Source organism: Propithecus coquereli, unplaced genomic scaffold (genome assembly GCF_000956105.1).
Source record: "Propithecus coquereli isolate 6110/MARCELLA unplaced genomic scaffold, Pcoq_1.0 Scaffold28, whole genome shotgun sequence".
NCBI classification, from domain to species: domain Eukaryota; kingdom Metazoa; phylum Chordata; class Mammalia; order Primates; family Indriidae; genus Propithecus; species Propithecus coquereli.
This window is the reverse complement of record NW_012148396.1, coordinates 473,626-489,770: the sequence shown is the minus strand read 5'-3', so window position 1 is coordinate 489,770 and position 16,145 is coordinate 473,626. Positions and strand designations below refer to the sequence as shown.

The 16,145-nt window shown below is 42.0% G+C and overlaps 1 protein-coding gene across 2 annotated transcripts in view; it reads left to right on the top strand.

The window, feature by feature from the left end:
* The window catches only part of ADCY8 (adenylate cyclase 8 (brain)), a 238,777-nt gene that overhangs the window by 180,244 nt on the left and 42,388 nt on the right, over nt 1-16,145 (top strand). Inside the window, exons 10-12 of one of the 2 annotated variants that reach the window (XM_012647996.1) lie at nt 1,521-1,722; nt 3,747-3,836; nt 14,142-14,314. In XM_012647996.1, coding sequence (XP_012503450.1) covers nt 1,521-1,722; nt 3,747-3,836; nt 14,142-14,314 — 465 coding nt within the window. The remainder of the gene's footprint in view (nt 1-1,520; nt 1,723-3,746; nt 3,837-14,141; nt 14,315-16,145) is intronic. The other variant, XM_012647997.1, reaches the window with a different exon arrangement.

Genomic DNA, 16,145 nt, shown 5'->3' with positions numbered 1-16,145 from the left:
ATAACTCTTTCTAGGTCACAGCATATTATATAATAGTTCATCATTTATATGTCCATATTCCCCTGTGGAGGATGACTTTTTAGAAGATGGAGAAGATGTGTTTTTGGCCTTGGTACCCCTATTGCCTGCCACTGTGCCTAGGAAGAAAGCTTGTTGAATGAATAAATATCATGATGAAACCACAGAAACAAAAAAGATTACTGCAAACATAGGGGATATATTACTCACCAAAGTGATTCGAATAGCAGAGTGGTGTAACAGAGAGGACTTTAAATCCTAGCTTTAACACTTACCAACTGAACGGCCTCTGGGAAGTTGCTTCCCTCTGAGCCTTAAATCTTCATCTGAAAAAAAAAAGAGAGATCAAAAGACCTCTTCAGGTTTGTTCCGAGGAATGAAAGTGAGATATTATATATGAAGTGTTCAGCATAGTGGCTAGAACATAGTCAGAGCTCAATACATTATTTACACTAGTGTTATTAATAATAAATAAGAAATTGCAGGCAGAAGGATAGTAGAGATAGTGTTAGGAAAGGAAAGTGTGTCCAACTTTATTCACTAAATACATACTTAGTGAGTACCAGCCAATGAAAGATATTAAAGCCAGGAATGAACATCAATTTATAGAAGAAGGAACAGATATAAAATCTCTCACCACTTCTATCAAGGTACCCTTTAACACCTACATCAGTTTGCTGACTGAAATAAAAGTGGAAAAATTAGAGATACCAGTGTAGGCCATAAATGGCTGGACATAGAATAGAGAACAAGGGGTGAATTCCCAAGGAGAAGCAACATGCCTAGTGATGAATTGGTTGATAAGGAGAGGAAGCTCCAGAGATGGAGTTTTAGATCACAGAGTTGCTGAAAACATCCTGAAATCCAGCATAGGTGTCCAGTAGACACAGGCTACTACTGAGCTTTGGTGAGAGCTTCAAGCTCAAGATGTAAAACTTGGGAGTGACGTGGAAGTCTTGGATGAGTATGAGTTCTCCTTTGCCCACTTCTCAAATTGCACACAGTACATTCCATGCAAACCGTAGTAACCACTAACAAAACTGAGCAACTTGGGATCAATGCCAAGTCCAGTTCTTTGCATCCAGGTAGATGGAGAGGAAAAGTTTCACAAAAGCCACCTTGAACAGGAAAAGGCATGTGGGTTTGTCTCACAGCCAGAGTATTGAGATAACACTCCAGTGGTGTGTTGCCTTGGCAGCAGTTGCCTAGTAAGAAAAGTCAATGGTAAAAGAAGAGAGAAAAAATGGGCAGGAGCAAAAAACCAAGCCAAATATTTGATGTTGTTTGCAAAGTTCCTTAATAGAGAGAGTATTCTAGGGATGGGTGTAATTTTTAATATCTCTCCCGATAAAGCCCTTTTCTTGAACAAATAGAACTTTAGAAGAATTACTGGGTGCAGGTGCAAAGGGTGGGAAGGGAAACCATGAACACGATCGCCACCACTGCCCAGCGAGGGGGGATCAGATGATTGACGCCCTGTGACATTCTGTGTTTCCCTACAGAGTGATGCCAATGACCATCCAGTTCTCCATCCTGATTATGCTGCACTCGGCTCTGGTCCTCATCACCACCGCAGAGGATTATAAGTGTTTGCCCCTCATCCTCCGGAAAACTTGCTGTTGGATTAATGAGACCTATTTGGCCCGGAACGTCATCATCTTTGCATCCATCTTGATTAATTTCCTGGGTGCCGTCCTCAATATCGTAAGCATCCCACGTCCTCCAATCCTCTGGTGTCCAGTGTGCTGTCAAACACTAAGAGTTTGTGGAGCCTACAGCTTCTTGCATCACCCTTCCATGGTACCAGTAACCTTCATGTGCCTGGTCCAGCCCCAAGCTTAGAGACAGAGAACCAAGATGTGGCTGCTGCCAGAACAGTGCATTTTACTGTTGGAAAATTGGCTGTTTCCCAGTAGGGGAGGTTATTTGCTCCAAAGGAGCTTCAAAAGCCCTTCAGTTTCTGTATTGTCAGTGACCAGTCAATTATATCATAAATCATAGTTACCGTTTATTTATTAAGTACCAGTACCTACCTGCTATGTGCCAAGCACTGAAGGGGGAGCTTTACATGTATTTCGTATCTAATCCTCACATAGGCCCCTTGAGGTAAGTCTCGTTATCCCCACTTTATGGCTGAGGAAACTGAGGCTCAGAGACATGAAATAACTTGCTAATAAGGTCTGTCTGACTCCATGACCTACGCTCACTCTAATATGCTAAATTGTATCTCTGGGAGTGGGAGCAGGGTAGGGGAAATGGAAATAAAATAGCTGCCACTCATTGAGCACCTACTATGTGCTACAGGTAGGTATTATTGTCCCCATTTAATGGATGAGGAAACTGCACTTCAGGAAAGTTGATTTTCTTGCCTATGACTTTCTAAGAGTTTATATGTGATGTGACACATAAGACTCAGATGAAATTCCAACTGCCATGGTATTTATCACTGTTTTAATTTGGTGATCCATGTTTTAATGGTTTCATTTTCTCTCTACAATGGTACTATGGTAGCTCTAGGTATTTTCCGCGTATATACAAATAGTCTGTGTTGTCCATGACTCAGGCAGCTACTAGATCTTTGAGGCCATTTGTCTGATTCCAGGTCTTGAACTTGGCACATTAAGAGAGGCTAGTTGAGGCATCCTCTTGTGGCTGAATCCATCACTGCTCTCTTTGGGCCTGAGGGAGGGTCCCCAAGTATTCAGAGACCCAAACTATAGACTCCCACAATCATTGGTCTGTGACTTGGAGGCTTAGACTGCCTGAAATTCACTGTCCAAATGGGCCCAGTAACCACTTTGCTCAAGATCTGTGGTTGTCCTTGTAGTGAAGGACTCTGTGGAAAATGAGAAAGAAAATGAATATTTTATAGATTATGACAGTTGAAATGGAAGTGCACAGGATCATTGATCACAGGCTGCAGAGTGGTAGCCAAGATCTCAAGTCTTGATGACAAATGAGATATTTCTGGGGTGCAGGATTTGGACATAAGCCCAGTGACTGTGGCCAGCCATGCCACAGCGGTGTGGTAGGAAGATCAGAGCTTTTGGAGTCAGATAGACCTGCATTAAAATCTCAGATCCACCCATCACCGGCTCGGTGACTCTGGACAAGTTACTTTACTTCTCAGAGTTTCATATTTTTCAGTTGTAAAATGGGGATTAAACATCGCAGCTACATCACAAGGCGGTCGTGAGGCTTTTTTGTACAGTGTCTGGCACAGAGGAGGCATTTGGCCAATAGTAGTTATTCTTCGCTGAGGGTCACAGAATCCCCAGCAGCAACTTCTGTCCTAGGGAATGCCCATCCCCCCAGTGCTAAGAGTCTTTCTGGAAAATGTGCAGGTGCCTCAGATCCTCCCAGCTGTTGATCTGGAGACAGGCCGGACGCTTACCCCAGACCTCTTCTCCTGCCATCTGATCCTCTCTTCCGAGCTCCACGGGCACCTTCCAGTGACCCGAAGTGATGGGGCCAACAGAGCTGTCTGAACCTGGCTTCGTGACTGGCTTGCAAAGCTTTTTCTGAGCCAGTACTTGTTTTTTAAATAAGAGAGATCAAAGCTGGCACTTCTATTCCAAAATCAAGCCCCCCTCTAGGACCCCGTCCCCAGGCTTCTGCCGAAGCCCAGCCGCTGATAGCACACCGCTCCATTTGCAGCTCTCACACTGACTTTGTTGTTCCTGTGTTTTTGTTTTTTGTTGTTGTTCTTTTTTTTTTTTAATCCGCAGCTGTGGTGTGATTTTGACAAGTCGATACCCTTGAAGAACCTGACTTTCAATTCCTCAGCTGTGTTTACAGATATCTGCTCCTACCCAGAGGTATTTATTTATGAGCTCCCTTGGTGAGAGTTGGACATAGATATGGCTACCAGCTCCAAACAAACAGGACTGGCTGAAGGGCCTTAGAAAGTACTCAAGAGGCCTGTTTTCCTTCTTCTGTCTCTTCCTCCTTCCTTTCTTCTTCATGCCCTTTTCTGCCTTCCCTTCTCCCCTTGTATCTTCTGCTTCTCCTGTCCTCTTCCCTGCCTCTCCTCTGCCTCTTTCCTGTCTCCACCCTTTCCTCTTTTCCCTCTCTCTTCTTTCTCCCCCATTCCTTCCTCTTTCACCTTTCCTTCTGTGCATTTCCCTCTTCCCCTCGTCTCTTCCTCTCCTACTCACGTCCCCTAACTCATCTGTGAAATCATGTAGCAAAATAGCAGAATGTGCTGCTATCTCTGTTATCAGACAGAGGAAGGAGGGAAGGAAGGAAAGAAGGAAAGGAGGAAGGAAGGACACAAGCTCTTGAATTACAAAGGCAGAAAGCCACAACTAAGCGTAAAGTGGTACGGGGAGTGCCTGAAGCACCATAGGATCAGACGCATCCCACAGGACTCCCGAGATCATAATGTGTGTCTCACTCTCTCTTGGCCACAGAGCCACTGGTCTGTCCCTGGGCCTCGACCTTCACATATGGAGGTAGAAGTTCTCAGTCAGGAGGGAGAACAGCTGGGATGTCCCACCAGACCCCAGTCGAGCCTGGACCCCGAGGACCTCAGGTAGACTCTCGTTCTCTAAGAGGCTGCCACACTCAGAGACCCTCTCCAACACGTGGATGAAGAAGAGTCTCTCTGTAGTCTCTTCTAGGCCTGAGAAAGGGTCTGAGAAACATTCGAAAAAGGACAAGGAGAGCAAGCCCCTTCCTCCACCTGCCTGTACAGAGCACCTATTTGATATGCATGACCTCATTAAATCCTTCAGATGCATGGGGTAGAGGCCTTTACTATCTCCATATTACAGAAGATAAAACTAGGGCTCCAAAAGCTACTTGTTCAGTGCCACTTAGTGCTGGTCCTGCCTGGCCTCCTTTCTTCCTCATCTCTTTTCATCCTTCCTTCTTTCTGTCCTTCCTTCCTTGTCTTTTTAATTCAGTTGTCAAGGCTTGGTACTGTAATTTGAACCATATCTGCCTGATTCTTGATCCTATCCCACTTCCTAGGGGAGACATTAGATTCTTCTTAGGGGTGTGTAGTGCAAGATTGGACTATGTTCCCTGAGACTTCCTCCTACCTAGGAATAAGTGAAGGTTTACTGTACTCTGTGGGATAACAGCTCCCAGAGAACTTCTTGGTTTGGAGGGCTTGGGGATTGTCCCAATTTGGGGGACAGTTGGTGGCCAAGATTGGATAGTCAGAGCTAGGCAAAAGCTGGATTTCACTTCAACTGAACCCCCTGACTTACTAGCAGTGCAACTTTGAATGTGTTCTTACTCTCTCTGAGCCTCGGTTTCCTCATCTATAAAATGGGAAAATCAACACCTTGTTCACATGACTGTTGTTAAGTACTATGTTCTCATGGTGCCTGCCTAGATGAGTTAGCAAATGTTTACTTCCCAACATGGCATCTGACATGAAGTAGATGTTCATGAACTATTAATCTGTGCCCACATGTCACTCTGAATCAACACTGTATACGCTCAGCCCCACACATGAACTCCCAAACTCAGGACCATGGCACTCACAGATTTGCCAGCCCTAAGAAAGTGATGGGTAAGCTTTTTGATCTCACAGCTTCATTCCAGCGCCTCAGTTTCCTTATCTGTAAAATGAGGATAAAAGTAGTACCTTCCTCATTGGGTAGTTATGAGGATTAAGTGAATTAATCTGTGTAAAGTGTTTAGAGCCACACTTGGCACAAAGTAGCTGCTCATTAAATGTTAGCCATGATTTATGTATTACTTCCAGTGAAATGATTCTGAGCATGTACTGCCAATATATGTTATAGATAAACATATACCTATATGTACCTGTACTATGTGCATAATGTACCAATGTGCATTATGAAAAATACTCAAAATATAGGAAAGTTAAAAGGTGAGATAAAATAAATATGAATCAGCATTTTACTATTTCCTCCACAATCAAAGGGTCATCTTGCTCAGGAGTCAGCAAACTATGGCCATCGGCCAGATTTAACCCCTACTACAACCACCTGAGCTGACCCACCATTTGCTATTCGGAGATTAAGTATATATAGCTGTGCTTCTCTAACTAGGCATTTGTCGTTTGTCTGCCAAACTAGAAGGAATTAGACATTCAGACCCTCCAAAGGCTTATTCCAACTCCCCAGCACCCACAAGTGTGTGTCCCCAAGCAATTCACTTCATCTTTCTGAGCCGGTCTGCGTGACATTTCTGCCTCAGCCCACAAGAAACAATACCCTGTCCAAAAACACATTATCAAATTGGATGATGTAATATGAAAATGAGACTGTTACAATATATGGCATAAAGTGTAATTTAGTTCTAAATTGGAAGCTTGTCAGCTACCGAAAAAAAAGTGAAGACGTGAGGAATGAGAGCAAAAAAAGTCAATTCCAACCACGATGTAGGGAGCAGTCCAGGGGAGGGAAAAGACACAGGTTTGTGAAATGAACGCAAGTCACATACTCAAACCCAGAAAGTCATTGTCTCACACGCTTGGATGTGGTCCCGGGGGCTCAGCAGGAAGGCCCTCATTTCAGAACCATGCGCCTTTATTCTATGCTCTGGCACATCAGAACAAACAGTTAACTGTATTCGTAAGAGCAGTCAGAGCTTGCTATGGTTTCAAAGGATCCCCAAGAGTGAATTTTTCCATGGAGGTGTGCTGATCTGGGTCTTGGCCTCCTGGCACTTTCTCCCCTTTCTTCTTATTGAGTCCTGCCCAGGCTTGAAGCTTCATTTCTCCATGACGCTGCTGGGCAGGCCCAGCTCCTTCCGGTCACTCTTCTCCCTGCCATCCCACACATCCCTGTGGCATCATCTTAGTACTCACATGCCATCCTTTCTAGAGTTGATTTATCTAGCTAAGACATTCTTCTTGTCCCTTCAAATTTAAAAATTATTTTAAGGAGAGAAGATAATACTGTATAGCTATTCAAGATTACCGAAAGGGCCCAGCGTGGGACAGGGTCCACAGGCTGTGTTTAAAAACACTTAAAGAGAAAGAAGGCATACTTCCAATGGAGTAATAGGAACAACTGAAACACCTAAAACAACTAAAAACAAAATAAACAAAACAATTATTTTCAAGACACTGGACATCAGGCAATGAAGGACAGTAATTCCTGAAAGACAGGAAGCAAATGAAGTGAGCCCTGTGATTATGTGAGTGTTGTTATTACTTTCACAGACTATGGCTCAAGGAGGAGGAACCCAGATAGACTTGACTTATTTAAAAATACAGAAGTGAGAGTCTGGGGAGACCACAGGGGCTAGAGTTTGCAGAACACACTACTAGACAGAAGAGAGTTGCGTATAGAGAGAAACCCAGAGCTCTGCAGAGGGTCTAATCAGTGTATGCATGCAAAGAAACTAACTAATGCAGACAAAAGAACCGTCTAAAAGATTCGATGCCTGGAACTCACACAGACCTGAAAATTGTGTTTGTTCCCACCCACCAGACTGGAAAACACCATAATTCATGGAACACTAGATACAGTATTAGGAGAGTTTTGCTTTGGTAGTGTGAAATAATTATTTCTAGTTTATATACTGCTCTGGTTCTTCCTAAAAAATCTTAAAAGTTAGATCCAAAAAGATCAAACTGTCTGCAAATAATTTAATTTGTGTCCCAGAATAAATTTCAAGAATATTTATAGGAATATAAAAATATCTATGATTTAACAAGGTAAAGACACACTGTCTGGCATGCAATTAAAGATTACCAGGCATCAAAAGGAGGAGGAAAATATGACTAATAATGAGGAAATAAATCAACCAAAGGAAATCAACCCAGAATTGAATATGCATGTTGGAATCAGCAAACAAAGACAATAGAACAATTATTATAACTGTATTTCAGGTGGAAGGGAATAGAAAAGATTAGACATTGCAGAAGAAAAAAAATGAGTGAAACTGATAACAGAGTAATAGAAAGTATCCAAAATGAAATACAAAAATAAAAAAAGAATTACAATTAAAAACAGCATCAAGGACAACTTCAAGCAGCATAATATACGTGTAATTGGAGTCTCCCCTCCCTGCCAAAAAAAGAAGAGAGAGAAAGGGAGACAGAAAAACTGTTTAAAGAAATGATCGCCAAGATTTTTCCAAACTTGATGAAAACCATAAATTCACAGGTCTAAAACCTCGACAAACCCCAAGCACAAGAAACATTACACACACACACACATACACACACACACGTGCACGCACACAAAGGTACATCATAATCAAATTGCTTGAAACCAGTAATAGTGACAAATCTTAAATGTAGATTGGCTGGGGCAGGGGGAGGACATGTTGCATACTAAAAAACAAAGATAAGAAGCACAGCAGATTAAAAAAAAATGCCACCATGGAAACCAGCATTTTGAATGAACCAAAGCACAGTAAGATTGTACAAGAACAAAACACATACGAAATGCTCCTTTCCTGTCCCTAACATGACCCAGTAAATGACTTGGAGAGTGAGTCTGGTCTCAGCACCCTGTGGTGGCCCCCAGGTTTATGACACCCTCATCCCTCAACTATGTGGACAGCCCAGGCTGATGTTGTGGGACAAGCAGGGCATCTTCTTTCACCTGTACACACTTCACGTTGCTGCTTACATCAAGAGTTAGAACTGCTAAGATTCAGGTTTTGTATAACTCAATGCATTTGGATCATTTCTCTGAACCACAGTGACTTTTGAAAATTCTTTGATTCCTTTCCTTCTTGTCCTATGAGTTCATGATGCCATAGGATTTTGGCAGCAACCAAACGGGCACAGAGAGTCCAGTGTATATGACTTGTGTGGGTAGATGCTCAACTCCTTCTTCAGCTATCATTGTGTAAAATGATTCTTCTTCCTTCTCTTCTAAGAGGAAGATACGCACACATCACCAAGGTAATTTATGGTACATTATGACAATGTCTTAACATTGTTATGGTGCCTTCCAACCTGGCACAATTCTTGGTGCATAGTAGGTCCTCAGCCAACAATTATGGAATAATGAATGTATGATTTAGTCTCTAAAATATTCATTTCATGTAAACAGAATCAGATATTTTTCTCCTTAATACCTTGTCATGTCATGGGATTCCAAGTTTTTTCAGTACTGACTTAGAAGAAATTGCTTTATGTGTGATTTCCCAAGCCAGTGTATCATCTGAGAGAAGAAAACCTTGAGTGTTCAGAAATGGAAAAATGTGATATATAGTTCCCCTCTTCTGTAAAATGGGCACAAGAATAATATTCATTATTGGGTCATTGTAAGAATTAAATAAGATGAAGCATATAAAATCATTCATAGAGTGCCTTGCACAGACTACATGCCCAACAAATGTTTAGTTATAATTATTACAGCTACCCTCCGCCAACTTCTCCCCCGATGCAAAGGCATGCCCACCCCCAGGCAGTTCCCCCTCCTCGTCTTACCTGGAGTTCATCTAATGGAAGGATCTCACACCTCCACATCTTTAGCATTTATCCATCTTCTCCTACCCACGTTTCATTCTACCTGCTAAAATGTCTTTGACCTCTTTTTCCTAACTTGGGCACCAAAGTGCTGCTACACATTGTAGCACCTAATTTTTTTTAATGATCAAGCCTGAGGTGTCATTATTGGGTCTCTTATTCCCTTTCCCAAGGCACAAAAGGTGATGCACTTAGAATGCGTGCCTCATCTGTTTCCTTTGTCAGAGATGGCTGGGAACTTTGCCCAGTACCTCACATTTCCCATACCAATCTTGGTATCTCTATTTTTTATCATTAACAGATCTAGGGAGAAACAGAGAATCCCATTACTATATGGAATGCAGAATTCTCAGATGTACAAGGACTTACCCAAAAACAGTGCATTTAACCTACCACCTCATTTGATATTGCATGTTAAAATGAAATTAAAGGATATTACAAAAGAAAATAATTAACTCAAAAGCCATGTGATATCTGTGTACATGTTTTGCGTTGTTGTAATCATAGTTTACATATAATTTTACACTCTGCTTTCCAATTTAAAATTATTTTGAAAACACTTTCTTTTTTAAATTTTTATTTTTTAGTTGAAAACACTTTCTATATTGCCATTTAAATGCTCCTTTGAAAAACTCCTGCAGTAGAGCTTTTTATTCTTTGGACACATGTTTTTGGTTTTTTTGTTTTGTTTTGTTTTGTTTGTTTGTTTTTATTTCAGCATATTATGGGGGTACAGATGTTTAGGTTACGTATGTTGCCCTTGCCCCCCCCCAAGTCCGAGTTTCAAATATGTCCATCCTTTGGGTGGTGCACATTGCACTCTTTGTGTATGCATACATGTTTTTTCATTACTGTCTTCTAGTTCTCCTCCTCACGTCCCCACAATTTCTGATCAATATTCTTATTTCTCTTCTTCCACAGCCCTCAAATGTGGTAGTCACTCAATTTTGGTCTCTGTAACTTCTGTCCTTACTTGTACTCTGCTTGGGTGGTCTCTTCCACACCTGTGAGGTCAGCTGAACAATGCCAAACGTGCATCTCTAGACTTCATCCGTCTTCCAAACCTCAGCCTTACATCTGTAATTATTCACTGAATGTCCTTCCTGAATCACCCCTTCCATACCTAAAGATTGAGAAGCCTAACTCTAAACTAATTGCCTCTCCTCCATACTTTTTTATATTTTTTTTTAGTTAATAAATTGATCCAATGTGGAAACCTTAGCTCTCTCTGATTCCAGTCTCTTCTTTATCTTCACATAAAACTAGACCATGTTGTCCAACCTCTTATCTCCTACTAAGTTTATTGACTAGGTCTTCTACCTTATCTTGAAGTCTTCAACTTTTCTTCCTTTATCACAACCCATACTATACTCCTTCTCACAAAAATTTGCTTCTAAAGCACTGATCTAATGAATCCATTACAAGCACGAAACCCATGCATGGCTCCTTGTGGACTGTAGAATAAAGTACAGATTTCTCAGCAGGACATACAAGAGTTTTTACAATGTGGTTTTGCCTCTTATCTCTGCCCTACTACACCTACCAACCCCTTATACCCAGGACCCACTAAAGGGACATTTTAGGAGCTGTGGGCCTTCTAACTTTCTGGGGTAATATAAAAGAACAGAAAAATTGTTGCTTGACAGAAACTTGGTGATTGCATTGGGTCCACTTTCTTCCCAAGTTTTAAGAACCATGCAATTTGTGAGTCCATACCCAGCAAAAGAGAAATGTTTTCACAAAGCTTTCATAAAGCCATAATACTTCTGTAGTTTCCTGTTATTCTCCCATTTCCTGGTCCCACCCCCACTGTTCACTCAGGGTTTAAAAGGGACAGAAGAAATGCTCCTACTGTTGTCTGGGGGCCTCAATCTCTTTGATGTCCCATGGTTTATAGCATCTCCAGAAGGTTCACCTTTATGCTTGAAAGTAGAAGTTGCCTAACCCATAGAAGACAGTGGGTGATTCCTTTAAAGAGAAAGGAGGGTGGGGCATAGTAACACAACTGATTGAGGCAACAAAAAGCTCAAGTGTAAGTGTGTGATTATATTTGCCTGTTATGCCCTCAGGAGCCTTGGCAGAGAAAGGAGGAGGGTGACACATTTGAAATTTTTCTGCTGCCTGTGCTACTAGTTCTTCTTATGAGTAGCTGTATGGTTCTCTAATATGACCTGAGGATTTAATTCTCCTGATACCTTGCCTCTTTACAACTTCGCATTCATGTTATTCTCTCTTCCCAGAATGTTCTTCTCTTTCCATTTTCTGTCGTGTCAAATTCTCTCCATCCTCCATCCCTCAAGATCCAGTTCAAATTCAACTTTCCAGTACAGCCACCTCCAGACGTGGCTGGAGAATGCCCTGTACTCGTTCCTGCCTCTATATTTCCATTGCCTTTGGTCACATTGCAGGCAGAGCACTTCCCACGGTAATCGCTGTTGGTGTTTTCATACAGGCTTCACATTTTAAACAGAGATTTTCTTTAGGCCTAGGCCATCTCTTATCCCCCTCTGAATTTCCAATGCCTGGCACCATGCCTTAATTGCAATAGGCGCTTGATGAATGCTTATTACATTTTGAAAGTTTAACTGTTGTAAGCCCATAAGTTTTGGCTCCAAGGACACAATGGCTTTTGGTCTAACACATGATTCATAATTTGTATTGGCCAAGCTGTGTACAACCCTGTGTTGTGATGCAGGCAACAATGAATCAGGACCTCTCAGATCTATTCCTCTTTCCTTTGGCCTTTGATAAGATAGACGGTCTTGGAAGTTTCTCTGGGTGAAGCAAATAGACTTTGGAGAATGAACTTCTTCACACACAGCTTCCTGCACAGAGGCATCAGGATGAGTTACCAGAAAATCTTCCCCAAGGGAAGATCTTAAAGGACAGTTGAAGAAAATTTAACATCCCATTTGAGACAAGAACATAATTGGGTTTATTAGAAAAGGAAGAGACAAAAGTAAAGGATGCACCAGAAACTGAGGTTCTTCAGGGCAGGAACAATGCCATATTCATTTCTGAGTTCAGCCTGTGCACCACAAGGCACAGGGCCTTTGTCCTCAGTGGGAGCACAGTCAGGGCACTGTTGACATTTGTTGATGTCAATGTTTGTTGAAAGGATACATGAATGAGTCAGCTTGGCTTAAGAAATCAGTAAACAAGTCTTCAGTGATTGCTCAGGAATTTTTGGAAATTCTTATCCATCTTTCCTACCTGTACAGAAATTGTCTCTCTATGCAATAGGAGAGAGGAGACAATCAGTTGTTTCAAACAGCCACGTAAAACAAAACTGGAAGAACCTTTAGAAATTATCAAGTTCAGCATCTCCATGAGAGTCACATTGACACAAACCAATTATATTCAGGTGACCTAGATGCAGCTTTCTAACTGAGAGATCTTGAACAATTTATTTAAGCCCTATGAGCCTCAGTTTCTGAACCTATAAAATGGGAATTATGATTCCCATCTTGACCAGTTATTTTGAATATAATAAGAGAAAATGTATATAAAGTTCAAAGTACTGCCACAAAATGGGTCGTTGATAATGTAAGTTTTATTCTTTTTTTCCCATTAGACAGTCAGAATCTGATCACACCATCCAGAATGATATATCAGGATACTTCTGTAAGGGAAATAGGCTGAGGAACTTCCCACAGAAGGCTGAAATCTGGCTGGGCAGACTGACACCGAGGGCTACCCCAGTATTCCAGCTCTTGGGCGATTCCAAATTAGCAATTTGAACAGCTGCTTCTTTTTCTTCTTCTTCTCTTTTTTTATTTATTCAGGATATTATGGGGGTACAAACATTTTGGTTACATGTAATGGTATTTGCCCCGCCCAAGCCAGGGCTACAAGCGCATCCCTCCCCGATATAGTGCATTCCACTTCCATTAGTTGTGAATTTACCCCTCCTAACACAGGGTGATAGATGTTATGCCAGCCCACACAAGGTGCTATGGAGGAATGAGGCAGGATCCAAAAGCACCTGGAGATAACCAGGAAGGCTTCTCAGTGGAAAGGACACTCAAGATGACGTGTGTCAGAGAAGTAAGGCCTAATCACACAGATGAAGGTTGAGCAACAGGGCCCTGGGGTGTGGGAGAAGGGTTTGCAGAGTGAAGGGAAAGTTGATGTATGAAGCCCTTGTGAGCTTTGCTATTCAGAAGAGGGAACACAATTTGAGGGAGTGCAGAGTTGTAAAAGGACTTCCAATTAGGAAGGGATATGATCAGATCTGTCCTTTAGAAATATCGGGTAGAGAACAATAGTGTGTGCAGGTGGGAGGCGGGGCCCCACAGTGGGCAGAGCTGCCAGAAGACTGTTCCAGAGCTGTTGGTGAGAACTAAGATAGAAAACAAGGTGGAGGAGAAAGCTGGCTGAAGGTGAAATCTATTAAGGAAGTAGAATCTACTGACTTAGGGTGGCCTGATGTGGAGTGTGGGGAAGAGGAAGGCAACAAAGATGAGAGCAAGGTTTTTGGCTTGAGAAGTGGTGTGAACGGCGATGCCATTCACAGAAACAGGGAGCGTAGGTTGAGGGTAGGAAAATGAAGCTTGATTTTGGACCTGTTGAGTTTCAGGAGGCCCTGAGACCCCCAGATGGAAATGCTCAGCATCTGTGCTGCTCTAAGACCTCCTGGCATCCATGACTAGGAGAGGGAAACTGTTGCGCCTTGTTGCATCTGACCACCTGCACTCTCTGTTTCCAGTACTTCGTCTTCACGGGGGTGCTGGCCATGGTGACCTGCGCTGTGTTCCTCCGGCTCAACTCCGTCCTGAAGCTGGCTGTGCTGCTGATTATGATTGCCATCTACGCCCTGCTGACCGAGACTGTCTACGCAGGTCTCTTCCTGCGTTACGACAACCTGAACCACAGTGGAGAGTAAGTGCCCGCCATTGTGAGTTCAAAACGTGCTCGCCTGGGAAATGACTGAGGTAGAATCATTGAAACGTGGACACATTGGATATTGATTTAGATCTCAACTCAGGCATTCTCTGGCTTACAAGTCTAGGAAAAATCCCTACTTTTCATGCATATCATTTGTATGACTTACAGATTAATTAACTAATCAAAGTTTGGACTAGATAGCAGCCAAATAGCTAAATAGCTCAGGTCTCCTGCAAACCTGCTAATTTATGATCTCTTTGACTTTAGTGGCTCCAACGCTTGTAGGGTCTGATTATAATTTGGCTGTGGCAATATTAATACTAGCAGCCGCTGTTAAGCACTTATGCTCTGTGCATCATACAGTTGGTCCTTTGTATTCACAGGTTCTGCATTGTGGATTCAACCAACCACAGATCAAAAATATTTGGGGAAAAAATTAAAAATAACAATACAACAATAAAAGCAATACAAATAAAAAACAATAGGGTATAACAACTATTTACATAGTGTTACGATATATTGGGCATTATAAGTAACCTAGAGATGATTTCAAGTATACAGGAGGATGTGCCTAGGTTATATGCAAAATACTATGACATATGATTCATATAAGAAGGGACTTGAGCATCCGTGGAGTTTGGTATCCACAGGGTGAATACCAGGGGGTGAATGTATTGTGTTTGAAATATAGAGACGTACAAGACAGAATGTCTTAGCCTGATTCCTTAGAGAAAAGAGCCTGAGGCAAGGCTAATGCAACCCCAGGGCAGTGAAAGTGAGGGAGACGGGAAGTGAGGAAGAAAGGATGGGAGGTAAATGCAAGCAAATGCCATATTATGCTGGCAACATCAGTGGTGAAGAGACTCAGCTAGTGCCTTGGGAGATCGACTCACTGAGCCCTTTGAAATGTGTCTGGATGGGCTGTAAGGTGGGAAAGAGTGTCTCAGAACAGAGGAAGGCAGAGGAGTGTGTCTGCTGCTCCTTCCCTCTTTCTTTTGTTGGTCACAGCTGCCCTTCGGATGCACTTTCTGGTGATATCACTTGGCCCCTTCCACAGCCACTGGGGTAAACAGGCCCCACAGGAAGAGGGGAAAGGAGCAGACATTGAGTAAACACTGGGCTGATTGGCCTCAGGTGTAGAAAGCACACAGGTCTAGCTGAGGCCAGGATAAGTGGCCAACAGTCTGAGGGAAAGATAAGGCTAAGATAATGCAAGAAGCCTCAGAAAACATGCCTGAAACTAGTAATATGAGCATCTATGAACCAAGCCCTAGAAATAAACAATGCTAACAATTAGTCATATTTATTTATGCATTTTTAAAAGGATAAATTATTTCCTATGTTGAAATTCTCTTCTCATGTTATTTTGTCTCCCAAAAGCCAACTTCTAATGCACTTAATATATATCCTTCCCATCCATGTTATATGCATATATATATGTTATGTGTGTGTCTATATATATATATATATATGTACGTGTCTATGTGCATTTAGCTATGTTTGCATCTATGAATTACTTATAATAATGATGTCATGCAATAAGTTGATATCTATGGATCTAACTCATTTTAGCTGTTGTCTGTATACATTATATAATATGAACATACCAAAATATATTTATCCTTTGACCTACTAATAGACATTTAGGCTGTTACCAGTTTCCCTGTTATAAAAAACGTTTCAGTGACCATCACTGAACATGTCTACTGGGGCTTATATATAAAAGCACACTTGCTGGATTGTAGGGCATCTGCATTTTCCACTTTTTAAAATATTGCCAAATTGCTCTCCAACATGATTGGAACAATTTCCCTCCTCCAAACGG